The 17,711-nt window shown below is 40.1% G+C and overlaps 4 protein-coding genes across 4 annotated transcripts in view; all 4 read left to right on the plus strand.

Annotated features, from left to right (window-relative positions):
• Positions 1-768: 768 nt before the first annotated feature.
• The window catches only part of LOC145489162 (uncharacterized), a 35,933-nt gene continuing 18,990 nt past the window's right edge, over positions 769-17,711 (plus strand). The window contains exons 1-2 of the mRNA XM_081468088.1: positions 769-1,005; positions 2,426-2,470. The gene's annotated coding sequence lies outside the window, so the exon portion shown is untranslated. The remainder of the gene's footprint in view (positions 1,006-2,425; positions 2,471-17,711) is intronic.
• On the plus strand, positions 3,321-4,420 carry LOC145489457 (uncharacterized). Its single transcript, XM_081468431.1, has 2 exons — positions 3,321-4,336; positions 4,384-4,420. Exons 1-2 carry the CDS (start codon positions 3,405-3,407, stop codon positions 4,418-4,420), a joined length of 969 nt encoding a protein of 322 aa, XP_081324557.1. The 5' UTR covers positions 3,321-3,404.
• Positions 4,460-6,357, plus strand: LOC145489459 (uncharacterized). The gene is made up of 2 exons (XM_081468434.1): positions 4,460-6,275; positions 6,322-6,357. The coding sequence occupies exons 1-2, from the start codon at positions 4,503-4,505 to the stop codon at positions 6,355-6,357; spliced, it is 1,809 nt and encodes a 602-aa protein (XP_081324560.1). The 5' UTR covers positions 4,460-4,502.
• Positions 6,350-13,693, plus strand: LOC145489163 (uncharacterized). The gene is made up of 5 exons (XM_081468092.1): positions 6,350-9,738; positions 10,502-10,882; positions 11,292-11,380; positions 11,916-12,029; positions 12,789-13,693. The coding sequence occupies exons 1-5, from the start codon at positions 6,381-6,383 to the stop codon at positions 12,846-12,848; spliced, it is 4,002 nt and encodes a 1,333-aa protein (XP_081324218.1). The 5' UTR covers positions 6,350-6,380; the 3' UTR covers positions 12,849-13,693.

A 17,711-nucleotide genomic window follows, 5' to 3' on the forward strand; every position in this document is an offset into this window, starting at 1 on the left:
CTCAAAATAACCCGTTATACTGGTTAAATTACTACGCATGAAACAGCTCACACAATATCATTGATATCACCGTCGAAATCGTCATCTAGCTCTTATACGAGCAACAGTGATCCAACATCCTCCATTTTAAATGACCGCGAAACTCGTTTTGCGAGTGGAACAGAACGAGACCGTCCGGACCCGTCGCGATCCATTCGACACCAAGAAATTTTCGAACCTCAACCTCAGAAATTTCGGTTGAATAGACCGCGCCCTGGATCTCTCTCCTCACTCTCTTATGACGTAACTACGTTATGGAGTGAAACCATCAGTTGGTGGGCCGAACCATTCTTGTTCGTGGTTTAATTAGCTCGCGAAAGGGACTAGAATGGTCCAATAAGTCGGGAGCGAGTTACAACAGGAAAAGCTCCTTGCAAGACTTACCGGTTGAGAAAGCTGGGGAACTGGGTAACATTCTGCGAAATTAATGATGGTGTCATGAAAACTAGAAAATAGGAATGAAAAAATAATCATTTAAGAGTTTATTTAAGAGTTTATTCTACACTTCCTGTCCTGTTCGTTTCGTTAAGTTGCAAGAACTTTGCGAAAAGTTTGGTAGAAGTTAAAACTGAGATAATAAGATCTTTCAGGTTTCCTTTCATTTCCACAAACGCTTTTCGACTGACTCGTAATTATCCAAAATATATTCAGCTTGTAATTAAATGAGAACATCTTGCCAATTTTCTTAAAATTCATGACCTGCTTTGACGCAAACGTCATTGCAATTCAGCTCACTTCAATTCCGCTTAGATAATGAGGTTGTGTTTCCATTCCTCTCCACAAATTCATATTTTTTGAACAGTTGTCAGCCTATAAAACTGTTTTCCACATTCAATTAATGCGTAGGCGAAAACAAAGATATGGGTGTCCAGTTTCAGGCATAAATTATATGGGAAGACGATAATCGAGGCTTGTTGTGTCTCCAACGGTTTTTGTAACAAACAGATCTTCCGGTCTCCGAATTTGGTAAGTTACTCTCACTTGTTTGTTTGTTTCTTCCCCGGGTTTCATGCGAAAAAGTCAGGTGTGTAGACAGTTTGACGAAGTTCATTAAGTACTCCTGAATAACTGTTATGCAAAACCGAAGTCGGACATAGTTAATATTCGGAGAACCACAAAGCAAAGCACAGAAAGTAAAACATTTCTATCGAAGGTTTACTTGAAAGGAAGGTTTATGAAGGATTTTCGCCACAATGGCTCTCTTTTAGATGTTTTTTAGGCCTAGTTTTATTCTTGCATGCGGCATCGTGAATTTATGCGTTATGTCTTATGGTATGAAATTTATTTAAATCCACGCAGGTGGTTAAAAGTGTCGCGATCATTGCTTCTACGGAGCTCTTGCAGATGATAGTCGCTAAGAAACCGTTATTGACGGAATAGACTGCAAGAACTATTTTGTGGTTTACTGTGTTCTAGCTCGCAGAAATAAAAAAGTTCATTTCATTCCATGACTGGTTTCTGAAAGACTAGGTGAGATTTTACTATGTGAAAGAGTCAATTTGAACTGAATTGGCGACGTGTTTAAACAGGCTTTAATTGTGGGATAAACTAAACGCTCACTCACTCACAGCACGCAGTCTTTGCGCGAAAGTCCTTCTTTTGACCACCAACAAACGTCGAGAGGTTAATACGAAGGGATTGAATTTTTTTTTTTTTTTTGAGAACCGCTAGATTATGAGTTAAGGCAGAGTTTTCAAGCAAGAGAGTTGGTGATTAATGAACTATTTCGCGGTCTTTGAAATTAAGACAGCTCCTCACCAGAAATAAACGGTATGGAAGTGACAGTAGTTCTCAGCAGACTACAGTGATTAAAGTATTGGGCGATCTGAATATATACTAGCCTGACAGAATGTGGCTAAATATAGCCGTAAAACTGACAATCTTATCTTCCAGTTTTCTAATGCACTCCATCTTTAAAATGTCGGTCCTGTTTCACTTCTTCAAAAAAGTGTTATTTTCATTGTTTCGTCTCGAATTTGTAACGGGATGTTTCTCAATTGCTGGCTAATGTCAAGCGGCTTTCTGTACGGAAAAAATAATTAACATGCGGTACTCTTTAAGTCATATGTCAGTCCATAGTGAGACTAAATTTTCTTTAATCTCGCCAAGCAGAAAATTCAAGAAGGATTTGATCTGCTTCCTGCAGTTACAGACTTAAAGCAAACAGAGTTGTCAACGAAATTTGCATTTCTTGAACAAATTTCCAAGAAACTGTGTTGAAAATCAACTTAAAAACACCTGCAAGTTCACAAAGTCTTCAACTGTGCTCATCAATGTTTTCACAAATATCCCAAGCGTCGTTATTTATCTTTTCTAGGAAATGACTTTTCATTGATAATTTCCATATCTCGCTCAAAGAGCGAAATTTTCACTGATTATTTTTCAGGGGCCGCTCCCATGTAGATGAGATTTCCCTTTATAACACAGAGTGGTAAGTACTGATATCCAGTTCCTAAATCAGTAAAAAATATGATAATTCGGCTTAACTTTTGGCAATTTTTTTGGATTTCGAGGTGAGATCCTTATCATACCTCGAATGATACCATACTCAAGTTAGCCACATGTTGCTGACGTTTCAGGCCGTATTGTCTGGCGGTCGATCTGTATCTTCTTTGGAACATTTTCAATTGCAATACCAAATATGATTTTTTTCCATTGAATGGGGATCTTTGACTAAAAATTAGAATTCTATTCAGCTTAAGGAGAAACGTTTATACCGTGATCAGAGTAACGAGCTCTGGTTTTAGTTTAAAGAGATTTCATTTGTAAATGAACCGTAGTCAAGATTGTTTTGCTAAAGGTCTTGATAGTACATTTCAAAACGAGCGTTAGGTATCAAACAAACTACAGTCAGATATATCGGGATCATTGAACTAAGTAATTTGCCAAACACGATGTGGGGTTTGTGCCAAATTCATTCTCGTTGTCACTTTTATGCACCGAGAAAAAGTAGATTAACAATGAAATACTATAGGGCGTGCTCGAGCACGAGGTCAATCAATATATGAGGTACGTGTCTACAAGAAGTGGTCGAAAGTAATTTAAAGACACTCCGTGTCGTAAACAAGCGGAATGGTGGAGACATTGTTAACTTCCCCGTTCAACGCCTCGTTCCAAAATTGGTTACAATTAATTCTTCTACGAAATTCTTAAGAAAACCTAACTCCTTCTACCTCGAGAATTATCAAAACATCATGCAATTGTGAATTATATATATTACAAGCAAAGCTCAAACTACAAATTAGTGTTAGTTAAAATAAGACAAATAGAAACCTCAGAGAACTATCACAGCTGATTCAAAGAATATACATTCAATTAGCTTTTCAGGTTTCTTTCGCTTCATATTTCTACCAGACAATGGCAAAATGATTTCAAGCAAAGCAAGCAAAACTGTTCCCATGGCACCAAGACAGACACCTGCGCTACGTTTCTACAAGGCATTCATACTAATTATGGTTATCCAAAGTCCATCAGAAGCGACAATGACACCAGCAATATCATCTTCAAGTGTGACAACTAATGTTACAACAAGTCCTGAACCAACAACTACTATGATACCACCAACATCGTCTACAAGTGTAGCAACTAATGTTACAGCAACTGTTAAATCAACAACGACAATGACACCAACGACATCCCCTACAAAAGTGACAACCAATGTTATAACAAGTCCTGAAAGAACAACAAGAATGATACCAGCAACATCGTCTACGAGTGTAACAACTAATGTTACAACAACTGCTGAACTAATAACGACAATGAAAACAGCAACATTATATACAAGTGCAGCAACTAATGTTACAACAGGTGCTGAACCAACAACAATGATACCAGCGACATCATCTACAAGTGTGGCAACCTATGTTACAACAACTGCCAAACCAATAACAACAACAACAGCGACCTCGCCTACAAGTGGGACAACTAATGTTTCAACAAATGCTGAAGCAACAGCGACAATGAAGACAGCGACATCGTCTAGAAGTGTAACAACTAATGTTACAGCAACTGCTGAGCCAACAACGAAAATGACACCAGCGACATCGTCTGCAACTGTGACAGCTAATATTACAACAAGTGCTGAACCAACAGCAACAATGATACCAGCAACATCATCTGCTACTGTGAAAACTAATGTTACAACAATGACACCAGCAACATCGCATACAAGTTTGACAACTAATATTACAAAAAGTGCTGAACGAAGAACAACAATGACAGCAGCGACATCATCTGCCACTGTGACAGCTAATGTTGCAATAAGTGCTGAGGCAACAACGACAATGACACCGACATCGTCTGCAATTGTAACAACTAAGGTTACAACAAGTTCTGAACCAAAAGCGACAATGACACCAGCAGCATCGCCTACAAGTGCTAAACAAACGACATTAATGACACCACCGACATCGTCTACTAGTGTGACAACTAATGTTAGAACAAGTGTTGGAAAAACAACATCAATGAAACCAACGACATCGTCTACAAGAGTGGCAACTAATGTTACAACAAGTGCTGAACCAACAACAACAAGGACAGCAGCAACATCGTCTACAAGTGTAAAAACTAATGTTACAAAAACTGCTGAACCAACAACAATAATGAAACAAGGAACATCGTCTACAAGTGTAACAACTAATACTTCGCCAATTGCTGAACCAACAACAACAATGACACCAGCGACATCGTCTACAAGTGTGGCAACTGATGTTACAACAAGTGCTGAACCAACAGTGATAATGACACCAGCAACATCATCTGCTACTGTGAAAAATAATGTTACAATAAGTGCTGTGGCAAGAACGACAATGACACCAGCGACATTGTCTGCAAGTGTAACAAATAATGTTACAACAAGTGCTGAACCAATAGCGACAATCACACCAGTGGCATCGCCTACAAGTGTGACAACTAATGTTACAACAAGTGCTGAACCAACAAGGACAATGACACCAGTGACATCGTCTGCAAGTGTAACAAATAATGTTAAAACAGGTGCTGAACCAACAGCGACAATCATACCAGCGGCATCGCCTACAAGTGTGGCAACCTATGTTACAACAACTGCCAAACCAATAACAACAACAACAGCGACCTCGCCTACAAGTGGGACAACTAATGTTTTAACAAATGCTGAAGCAACAGCGACAATGAAGACAGCGACATCGTCTAGAAGTGTAACAACTAATGTTACAGCAACTGCTGAGCCAACAACGAAAATGACACCAGCGACATCGTCTGCAACTGTGACAGCTAATATTACAACAAGTGCTGAACCAACAGCAACAATGATACCAGCAACATCATCTGCTACTGTGAAAACTAATGTTACAACAATGACACCAGCAACATCGCATACAAGTTTGACAACTAATATTACAAAAAGTGCTGAACGAAGAACAACAATGACAGCAGCGACATCATCTGCCACTGTGACAGCTAATGTTGCAATAAGTGCTGAGGCAACAACGACAATGACACCGACATCGTCTGCAATTGTAACAACTAAGGTTACAACAAGTTCTGAACCAAAAGCGACAATGACACCAGCAGCATCGCCTACAAGTGCTAAACAAACGACATTAATGACACCACCGACATCGTCTACTAGTGTGACAACTAATGTTAGAACAAGTGTTGGAAAAACAACATCAATGAAACCAACGACATCGTCTACAAGAGTGGCAACTAATGTTACAACAAGTGCTGAACCAACAACAACAAGGACAGCAGCAACATCGTCTACAAGTGTAAAAACTAATGTTACAAAAACTGCTGAACCAACAACAATAATGAAACAAGGAACATCGTCTACAAGTGTAACAACTAATACTTCGCCAATTGCTGAACCAACAACAACAATGACACCAGCGACATCGTCTACAAGTGTGGCAACTGATGTTACAACAAGTGCTGAACCAACAGTGATAATGACACCAGCAACATCATCTGCTACTGTGAAAAATAATGTTACAATAAGTGCTGTGGCAAGAACGACAATGACACCAGCGACATTGTCTGCAAGTGTAACAAATAATGTTACAACAAGTGCTGAACCAATAGCGACAATCACACCAGTGGCATCGCCTACAAGTGTGACAACTAATGTTACAACAAGTGCTGAACCAACAAGGACAATGACACCAGTGACATCGTCTGCAAGTGTAACAAATAATGTTAAAACAGGTGCTGAACCAACAGCGACAATCATACCAGCGGCATCGCCTACAAGTGTGGCAACCTATGTTACAACAACTGCCAAACCAATAACAACAACAACAGCGACCTCGCCTACAAGTGGGACAACTAATGTTTTAACAAATGCTGAAGCAACAGCGACAATGAAGACAGCGACATCGTCTAGAAGTGTAACAACTAATGTTACAGCAACTGCTGAGCCAACAACGAAAATGACACCAGCGACATCGTCTGCAACTGTGACAGCTAATATTACAACAAGTGCTGAACCAACAGCAACAATGATACCAGCAACATCATCTGCTACTGTGAAAACTAATGTTACAACAATGACACCAGCAACATCGCATACAAGTTTGACAACTAATATTACAAAAAGTGCTGAACGAAGAACAACAATGACAGCAGCGACATCATCTGCCACTGTGACAACTAATGTTGCAATAAGTGCTGAGGCAACAACGACAATGACACCGACATCGTCTGCAATTGTAACAACTAAGGTTACAACAAGTTCTGAACCAAAAGCGACAATTACACCAGCAGCATCGCCTACAAGTGTGCCAGCCTATGTTACAACAAGTGCCAAACCAATAACAACAACAACAACAGTGACATTGCCTACAGGTGTGACAACTAATGTTACACCAACTGCTGAACCAGCAACAACAATGACAACAGCGACATCCCCTACAAGTGTGAAAACTAATGTTACAACACGTGCTGAACCAACAACATCAATGACACCAGCGGCATCGCCTACAAGTGTGACAACCTATGTTACAACAACTGCCAAACCAACAACAACAACAACTCTAGCGGCATCGCCTACAAGTGTGAAAACTACTGTTAAAACAACTGCTGAACCAGCAACAACAATGACACCAGCAACATCTCCTACAAGTGTAACAACAAATTCTGAAGCAACAGCGACAATGAAAACAGGGGCATCGTCTAGAAGTGTAACAACTAATTTTTCAACAAATGCTGGAGCAACAGCGACAATGAAAACAGCGGCATCGTCTGGGAGTGTAACAACTAATGTTACACCAACTGCTGAGCCAGCAACGAAAATGACACCAGCGACACCGTCTGCAAGTGTGACAGCTAATGTTACAACAAGTTCTGAACCAACACCAACAATGATACCAGCGACATCGTCTAGAAGTGTAACAACTAATGTTACAGCAACTGCTGAGCCAACAACGACAATGACACCAGCAACATCGCCTACCAGTGTGACAACTTATGTTACAATAAGTGCTGAACGAAGAACAACAATTACTCCAGCGACATCATCTACAAGTGTGGCAACTAATGTTACAACAAGTCATGAACCAACAACAGCAATGACACTAGCGACATCGTCTACAAGTGTGACAACTAATGTTACAAGAGCTGCTGAACCAACAACAACAGTGACACCAGCGAAATCGTCTACTAGTGGGACAACTAGTGTTACAACAACTCCTGAACCAACAACGAGAATAACACAAGCAGCATCGCCTACAAGTGTGACAACTAATGTTACAACAAGTGCTAAACCAACAAGGACAATGACACCAGCAACATTGGTTACAAGTGTGACAAATGATGTTACACTAAGTGATGAACCAACAGCAACAATGACATCAGCGACATCGCCTGCAAGTGTGACAACTAATGTTACTACAAGTGCTCAACCAACAAGGACAGTGACACCAGCAACATTGACTGCAAGTGTAACAACTAATGTTACAACAAGTGCTCAACCAACAGCGATAATGACACCAGCAGCATCATCTTCCACTGTGACAACTAATGTTACGACAAATGCTGAACCAAAAACAACAAGGACACCACCGACATCGTCTACAAGTATGAGAACTAATGTTAAAACAAGTGCTGAACCAACAACAACAATGACACAAGCGACATCATCTACAAGTGAAACAACTAATGTTACAACAAGTGATGAACCAACAACAACAATGACATCAGCGACATCGCCTGCAAGTGGGATAACTAATGTTAAAACAAGTGCTGAACCAACAGCGACAAGGACACCAGCAACATCGTCTGGAAGTGTGACAACTAATGTTAAAAGAAGTGCTGAACCAACAACAACAATGAGACCACCGGCATCGCCTACAAGTGTGACAACTAATGTTAAAACAACTGCTGAACCAACAACAACAACAACAACAATGACACCGACGACATCGGCTACTAGTGTGACAACTAATGTTGCAACAAGTTGTGAACCAACAACGACAATGGCACCAGCAACATCGTCTACAAGTGTGACAACTAATGTTAAAAGAAGTGCTGAACCAACAACAACAACAACACCAGCGACATCTCCTACAAGTGTGACAACTAATGTTGCAACAAGTGCTGAACCAACAAGGACAATGACACCAGCGACATTGGCTATTAGTGTAACAACTAATGTTACAACAAATGCTCAACCAACAGCGAGAATGACACCAGCAGCATCATCTACCACTGTGACAACTAATGTTACAACAAATACTGAACCAAAAACAACAATGACACCAGCGACATCGCCTAGAAGTGTGACAACGAAGTTTACAACAAATGCTGAACCAACAACTAAAATGAGAAAAGAAACATCGTCTACAAGTGCGACAACTAGCGTTAAAACAAGTGATGAACCAAAAGCGACAATAACACTAGCAAGATCGTCTACAAGTGTGACAACTAATGCCACAACAAGTGTTAAAACAAAAGCGACAATGACATCATCAACATCGTTTACCGCTGTGACAACTAACGTTAAAACAAGTGCTGCGGCAACAACAACAATGACAACACCAACATCGTCTACCAGCGGGACAACTAATATTACGACATATGATGAACCAACAGCGACAATGCAAGCAGCAAGATCTTCTCTAGATGTGACACGTGGTGTTGCAACAAGTGATAAGCCAACAACGACAGTGATGCTAAAAACGCCATCTTTTATAAGTGTGATATTTAAGGCGACCTTTTTAAGTGATTCACTGACAACAACTACTGAAACTTCTTTAAGTATTGAGCCAACCGGGGCAATGACACCAACAAGGTCTTTCTTTGTAAGTGACATGTCTGAGGTTGCTAGAAGTGATTCAGTAACGAGGACAGTAGTAACATCAGTGGCTCTCTCTTTGACTCAAAGAAATGAGGCTACGAGGAGTGAAGCCGGAACGACAACATTGGATGTACCAAAATCGACAGAGAAGTCGATATCGTCTCCTACAAGTGCAATATCTGATGCCGCAACCAATTATGCAACAACAACTCCAGGAACAACCGCAGTGGTACTAGGATTTCGTTCCTCTTCGGACGTATTTAGAAGTGCGACTCCGAAGACACTAACACCAACATCTTCTTACCTTTTGGTCTTTTCAACGTCCCTGAAATTCTCTCCTATGAAGACTTGGACTGTTGGGACAACTACAAGTACGCCGTCCTCATCGTCTTGTTCAAAGGGGTATATTGGAGTAGATTGCACAGGTAAGGCTATCCGCTAGATACTTTTATTACAATGATTTTTCTGACCTCATGTTACATTCGACTTCCATTTCATTTTCGTTCGACCAATGTGATAGCACGTCATGGTGTTTAAGAACCGAACAATAAGAGAAAGTGGCTTTGCGTAAGAGTGAGGTAAATTTAGATTAATTTTCAGCAACAGCTTAACAAATAGCCACGGTATCTGTGTCACAAAGAGGGAAATTTGCTCTTAAATGGGTCCTTTGCAGCTAACATTGACATGATGCAAAATGTCAGTGCCATGCTGCGAGAGCAACAGAAGTAATCAAACAGAAGTAAAGCTTGGGTGGTCAAGATTGCTTTGTTTCGCATATCCCAATACCATGTGAACGGTAGCTGCAAGGGGCCCTGCATTGTCCACTTCCGAACACAATTTTTAAATCTTCCAATATATTGCTTTTTGTAACACGTTTAGAAATTGATCAATGCCATCCAAACCCATGCCGGAATGGTGGAACGTGCGCGCAACAAATAAACTTGTTCACTTGTGAATGTGCAGTGGAATATGAGGGCGACAAATGCGAAAACGGTAAGAAATAGACAAGCTTCCATTTTTCTAGGCATTCATTAATCTTTCATAATTTTGTATGTCCGAATGTGGATTTTTGAAGTAGATAAAACACTTTAATCAAACCTTAACTTCTTGTTGGACAATTCAAAGGAGACGTGCTTGTGTAAAATGAAAACCTCAATACAATCTTGTGTCGTATTTTTCTCTTTTTAGAGAAACCACCTCCAAAAAAGTATAAAAGCACAGTTAAAGTGCAGGCGAGCTATCGACCATCTTACAGTAACCTGGATTCATCTGAATCCCGCGTCTTTGTTACGAATTTTTCTGACACGGTTGAATCTTTCTTCCGTGATGCCCGACTGCCCGGGTTCCGAAGTATTCAGGTGACAAGGCTATCAAATGGAAGTGTGGTGGTGGAGTTTATCATTCTAGTAGAGCACAATTCCAATACGACAAAGGATGCCATAATTACCGCTCTGATAGATGGGAACAGCACAGGAACTCTTGGAGTGGTGTTAATTGGGAATATCAACATAGAGGAAATTATAGAGTTGTCTACTACAGACATTCCAGCTACGAGAGCTGTAGAAAAAGGTAACAAAGGTGCTTTGTAACATGTACAGTAGAACTTTGTTTACCAGAGCCATCTGTGGGCCACCAAATTTAATTGGATCGATGAACTACGGTGGGCATTTCAAAGGGGTCCTTATAACAAAGAAACGAAAACAACTGAGTGACATTTTATTTGGGCCAAAAGACCGCTAGAGTTATAACGAGGCCTATTGTTTAACATTTTTAAGTCTTTTAACTTTTTTTTCTACAAATCCTATTTTCACGGAAACGATTACAAAAGGCCGCGATATTCAGCCATATTAACTAGTAATACTGATATATCTAGAAGAGTAAACAAGGCGTTCCGAGATTGACATCCTTGGTTTTTGTTTGAACCTCATAGAGTTTTGACAATGAGGCTACTGGGATATATTTACTGTTATTTCAACAGAATCTGATCAACTCGAGAAATGGATCATCGTGACGATATTAGCTGGAGCAGTTGTCACCATTCTCATTCTGATAATTGTCATTTTAGCTGTAAGTATTTCCTTCCATTGTGGTTATCAGTCTTGTAAATTAGAATCAATCTCCTCGAGGTGTTGACATACAAAACTGATTTACGTCTTTAAGGGAAGTTTCCGCGGCCTACCAGAATCTTCCGTTCACTGTCACAGTTATCCTCATCGTTTCGACTGGGACACAAGGCCATGAGCGGAGGATAAATGTACTGAGTACCGTGCACCCATGCCTCGAGCTCATTTCAAGGGCGGATCCAGCGAACCAGGCTTGATCTAGAGCAAGGATCGCGATCACCTGTTAGGGCATCCTGACATAACGATTTGGGGCAGGGGCGAGGGCGGGGTGGCGATGCATAAGGGAAGAGGGTAACCTAGCATGCAATCCAGGAGAACAAACATTATTCCTTGTCGCTTCATCCCATAGAACCAGGATTATTGAAAACGACAGCACCAGTAAATTATACAATCTGCGGCTCGTTGTGTTCCTAAACTTAGGCCGCAGCTTACCTTATCATTACCATTAAATTGTGTCAATTTATGTCATAAACCCACAGTTAAAATACAGACGTGTTGTCAGAGCAAACAACGACGAGCTCATACTGAGGAATGGAAATTGGAAATTCATGAAAGATAATCAAGGCACTATGCGAGCTACCGCTTGCGAGCTGGTAAGCAGTGGAAATTACCGGGTTAAATATTCGTCAGAAAGAGATCAATGACCAATATTTTAATGTATAATAAAGAAGGCAAAAGGTTTGGAAAAGATGTATCTCTCGGTAGTATAAGACAGATGAATACAAACCACCTGATTTTAAATGAAGTCATAAACACCGGCTGAATAATTTAATCCAGGACTGGTTTGATGAGATGCTGGCTATGTAGTTCATGAGGGTTTAATTAATGAGATGCATGCCATAATGGTGAAGGAAGGATTTTGATCGAGAATAATTAGTTATGCATGCGCGGTACTGTGTCCAGATTTCTATCATTGATTATAAAATATCTAAGTTACTACGCACGCTTTCATTGGTTGATAGGTGTGTTTAGATGAGAGTATGTAAACACGATTATGACGTTTTAGATTCGGGCATATTCTAGAGAAATATTTTATCAAAGCAACAGAGCATGTTCTCCGTGTATACATAGTCTATACTTAACACTTGCGGGATTGGAAGAATTCCTGACAGTTATGCAAACATGTGACTGCGTCTCTGGTTTGCATAACTGTCTCGAATTCCCCGAGGCCCCATCGTGTTTAGATGAGGCGATGTAAACACAGGAAAAGTGCTCTATTGCTTAGATGCCCGCCATTTTTCTGTCTCGTTTTTGCTGTTCACTTGTCTTGATTATCAGTTTAGCTGTGTTTCTGTTGTTGTTTTGAAGAAGGACCTGAGAAATTGTATTTATTTTTATCTTTCATTAATTAGGAGCTACAGATGTCACTGGCACAGCTAAATCATTGTAACAAAGAATGCGTCGGTCTGTGAAACTGACAATAATTGAACAGACACTGGTCCGACAAGATACAAGATGGAAAATACAGAAGGAGAACGTAGCGTTTCTGGACACAAACTAATTAGCGCCTTCTAATTGCTCAGTAGGATTAGGTATTCACCACGATTGGTTTGTCGGCAGCAACCTCGTTCCCAGGGTCTCTCTTCTTTCAGGGGGCGGAAAGAAGAGAGACCCTGGGAACGAGGTTTACAACAGCCCTCCTCCCTAGCAACATGTCTTTCCTAATAGCTCGTTTAGGAGGGAACTAAGAGCTCGATTGACTCGAAGCTTGCAGACGTTTCTTACTCCTTGTTTAAAAATAGTACCTAATTAAAGGTCTTGATAGTTTTATCAAATTCTCGTTTAAGGAATGAAACCTTCTTTTCTATCTCTTTATACTTCATAATATTTGTCGTAATTTTTCTAGTAGAGAATTAAACCCGAGCCGCAAGCTATAAAAAAGAAACCCTCAGGAATCTGTGGCTATTTTATACTGTATTAATAGAATACTTACAAATTTTAATATCTCTTTCAAGGGCCTATTATGGGCCAAATATTTTGCCATTAAAGCGTCTTTCTAGTCATTTTCAAATAGTTAGAAACTCGAAAGAAACAATTTGCGAAATTTGTAGAAAAATCCTATTCGTTGGGGAGTTGTATAATCGTTTTCTAATAGTTTTGGAAAGAGTACTTGTTTTTTCTAAGCTCACATAAAATATGCACCTAGGGTAATTTTTTAGAATGCCTGAATAAAACTAATTTTTTGCATTAGTGAAAACTTTGAAGCCCTGGGATTATATTCGTTTCACAGTTTTCATTTGCCTACTTTGGCGGGGGGGGGGGGGGTGGGGGAAAGGGGTGTGGGGGTTTGGTAGGGGAAATCTCTTGTGGTCAAATGTGCCTCTCAAAGTCACAATATCATAATCTCAAGAGTTTCAAATAAGATGACGTGCAAATTGTGAAATGAAACAAATGACTTTCCGCTGCAAGAACATCCCGTGACGATACGCCCTAATTTTCATGTCGTAACGTTTGGGAAGCAGGGATGGCGCAGTGTTGAGAGAGCTCGCCTCCCACCAGTATGGGTTGACTTTACTATTGTTTCTAGCCTTCCCTCCATGCACAAAAACCAACATCTCCAAATTCCAATTCGACCAGGATAGGGGACTTGCATGAAAACCAGCTAAGCCTGATGTGGCTTCCTTTCTAAAATTGTAGTACATTTATTTATTTATTTATTTATTTATTTGTTTATTTATTTAACGATAGTATTCGGACCTACACACCGTGACAATAATGAGTGTAGTGATAAACGACGGGATAAACCATGATGTACACCATGCCACACGATCAGCATTACAGAGGCGCTAGGTAACGTACCTTGAACCCGCAATGCAAGCCCCTAACAGAAACCATGCCCGTAACCCGTAACTGGCGTCCGCGGGCAGAAATGAAAACAATCACTGCTGACATAAAGAAGAGAGCACTTGTAAAGTTTTAATGGTAGTCTAACAAAGAATTGAAAACAATAGAGTTATTTTAGTGATGCACAAAAAAAGCCCTGAAGCGGCATATATATTAGGACGAACATTTTGACCAAAGAACGAGAAAATATCCCGACTTAGCCATTTTCTAAGCTAAACTAGTCCCCACACCCCCTGAGGACAATGTTTTCGATTTATATAAACACAGGCCAGGGAGGCACTGCGGTTCAAGCGAGGTTTGAAATTGGAACTTTGTCGGGGCTTCTCTGAACCGTGTCTGTATGTTAAATGGGTTGCTACGTAAAGAAATACATACTTGAGTGTACATACGCGTAATACAAACAACCTTGACATCTCACGCCGTATTTTATTGCTTTACTAACAAAACATTACATTGAATAGGATGTTTCACTCTCTTGACTATTATAACTATAACAGCCATCACGTTTGCTGTACCACTAAATATTTATATGGCTCAGCATTCTGGCAAAATATTTCACACGCATTCTGTCCGTATAGGTTACACACAACACACAACACCTTGTGCGGCCAGTTTTTTTAGTCGGGCATGTTACTCGCTCCTTCTCAGTATGGCCCTCCGCCTTTTCCGGTCCCCTTCCCTGCGCCTTTCGTTGCCTCTGGTTCGCCGACTATACTTGCTCCTTGGGGTGGCCCGGGGGGCTAGGCACCTTTGTATCCTCCACCTTGTCCAGTCCCCTTCCCGGCACCTTTCTTTGCAACTGTTTGGCCGCTGACTTCGATGAAGATCATCCGGGCGCCAGTAATTGTGTACAATATGTGCGCGTCTTGATCAGTTGGCGGAAAGTTAGTCTCGCTTTTCGCAGCTTGTCTCGCGTGATTGCAGCAACCGCACGTTGGGATTAGTATCATATAGCGAATGTCATGATGTGGCGTCTGTGACCGGCAGTAAACATGTGCTGTAGCGCGCGCCTGTTGAGGTTTACATTCTGGACCGGGACGACATTTTTCGTTGGGGCAGTTGTAAACACAGCATTCCTCTTCGGTGACAGAATGTCCGGTGCACTTGTTCCACAGTTCACCAGCACTTCCAGTTTGTCGTGGTATCGCGATATTCGTTGCACGATCGCCGGTAGTTAAAACTGCATGAGTGAAGGCTAGCGACCATTCCGGTTTCAATTGAAAGGTTCCGTCATTAAGATAGTCAAAAGCTTTCTGGAAAACTTCTTCATTAATTCCAAAGTCTTTGTAAAAGGACGCCGGAAGAGCGGGACATGTACGTGATGATGCCGCCATGTTAGCTTGGTTTAATTTTAGCGATCCTTGACTGCTTCCCTGTGCTTTGACTTGTATTTCTGTCCTGTCGGAAGAAATACTTCAGAGGCCTGCTTGCGATTGTGTTCATAAGCTGCTTATATGCAACATAAACTTGCTTAGGCGTGTTATCGGTATTTTCCGCATTAGTGAGGTAATTGTGATTCGAGTGGCAACAGTATGAAAGAAAAGAGCGAAATATGCCTTGTCACGAAAAAAGAAGTCAGCATGGCTCCGAGAAAATTTCGAGTTCCACCAGTCTGATCTCATTTAGTTAGTGAGTTTGAATAACTCAACGACTTAGACCGTTTTAATTTGAAAAAAGTAATTTTCTGTGTAATTACTGTTGAAAAGCTAACGAAAGATTTCTCATGCGCTTGTTTAATGTTTGCTCGAAACTATCAGCAGGAACTTTAAATTATGGAATTTACATCCGCTTTAATATAAGTAGCGACTTGCTTTATAAAGACTTCCCTCTCAAGTTGCTGTTTCGGGTGTAACACAAGTTAATATAACTTTGATTTTCAAACGGAGCGCATCTCATCAAACCAGCACCTTTGGATTGAACAGTTTTACATTGTCCAACAAAAACTTTCTACTTTACACTTGATAGTTTCAAAATGTAGACAAACATACAATTCATCAAGAAATGTATTTGGTGCACATTCCAGACATAAAAGAGTATAATCAACTTAAAGGAAAAGAACTTGAGTCGCCATTCTTTCAGTATCATTAGCACTAGTTGCTCTGGGTGCGTTTGAGCTTTTATTATTTCGGACAGATGAAAATATTCTTAGAAATCTTGACTTTATTGTCACTAGTTTTCTGGCATTGATTTGACGTCAGATAGCTCAATAACTAAACAAACGGTGAAAAGAAAACTTTACTGTCTAAACAATGCCCAAAAACTGACTTCTTGTAGCCACTATCATTTGCTCTGTTTAAACTCGCTCTCTAGATCCTAAAATTTGACCGTTTTACTTTACTTTATCTTATTTCACTATGACTGAAATTGGTCTGCTCATTTGTAGGTTAATTATATATGTCTATTATTTTTATTATTTTCTCCGCTTCTTTCTGGTTCCTCACCTGAACCGAAAGTTAACTAACTTTGTAGATGTGAGGGCCAACTAGAAAACTGAATGGTTTATTTGATCCCCATCATATATACTCTAACTTGAACATTTATTAACCGAAAATGTACACTGTAGACATAAAAAAGCTTTCATTTTATATCTGTAAATGTAAATTGTGAGGAAATAAAGTATGTTATGTGTTTACAAGTGCCTAAGCTCTTGTCATGCATTCATCAATGATTTTTCATAGATTTCTCGAAAGAAAATATATAGCGGGGCACATTGGCGTATCCAAGAATCTACAAGCATTTCTGTATGGTTTGCGATCAATGAAAGAGGACTAAAAATTAAACCGTTCACCAATATGTTTAGACTTTAGCGCAAATAGCTGCAAATCAAATCTGAAAAGAATAGTTTCGTCAGATGAAGACGGCGTCATCTACGAAGATAAACCTTACTGTACATGAAAGTTTGATGAAAGTTCTCGCAACAAAGCGGGTCATTATAACTCGAAAAGCAAATTCCACCCATCTTTCAAAGAATTTGCGATAATTTTTATGATGTAAACTGCAGTGTTTAACAAGATTTCCAGCCCTGAGAAAAGCCGCAAGTGAACACGTGTAAAATTGCGATGATATCGATGACGCGAGTATGTTTGATATGATGTTTGACCCTTTCACTCCCTTTCAGTGTCCTTTAATTTGTTGGTGCATGAACGAATCTTCTTCGGACATCGTACGTCTTCGGTAATCTTCGGAAACCTTCGGAAAGTACAACAACACACCCTTTATTACCAAACCAGAAAAATTCTTAGTTACAAAAAAGATGGTTGAAACAGGAAATGAGGCAAATTCGCCCAGAATAACTTAAAACGGAGCTAATCGAGCTAAGTGAAGTTAAATTATTAAAGAAATTGGTTGGCAGTAAGACTTAAAAGGGGGAGGGGGGCAGTAAGGAGACAAAATGAGGGGAAAAAAGAAAAAAACTATGAATAAGTGAACAG

This window comes from Orbicella franksi, chromosome 6 (assembly GCF_964199315.1).
Source record: "Orbicella franksi chromosome 6, jaOrbFran1.1, whole genome shotgun sequence".
NCBI classification, from domain to species: Eukaryota; Metazoa; Cnidaria; class Anthozoa; order Scleractinia; family Merulinidae; genus Orbicella; species Orbicella franksi.

Coding starts and splice junctions, on each gene's coding strand:
- LOC145489457 (XM_081468431.1), top strand. CDS start 3,405: ATGATTTCAAGCAAAGCAAGCAAAACTGTTCCCATGGCACCAAGACAG. Junction 4,337..4,383: donor ACGACAATGACACCGACATC/GTCTGCAATTGT, acceptor CTGAACCAAAAG/CGACAATGACACCAGCAGCA.
- LOC145489459 (XM_081468434.1), top strand. CDS start 4,503: ATGAAACCAACGACATCGTCTACAAGAGTGGCAACTAATGTTACAACA. Junction 6,276..6,321: donor CGGCATCGCCTACAAGTGTG/GCAACCTATGTT, acceptor CAACAACAACAG/CGACCTCGCCTACAAGTGGG.
- LOC145489163 (XM_081468092.1), top strand. CDS start 6,381: ATGAAGACAGCGACATCGTCTAGAAGTGTAACAACTAATGTTACAGCA. Junction 11,381..11,915: donor TGATAATTGTCATTTTAGCT/GTAAGTATTTCC, acceptor ATAAACCCACAG/TTAAAATACAGACGTGTTGT. Junction 12,030..12,788: donor GAGCTACCGCTTGCGAGCTG/GTAAGCAGTGGA, acceptor TTCATTAATTAG/GAGCTACAGATGTCACTGGC.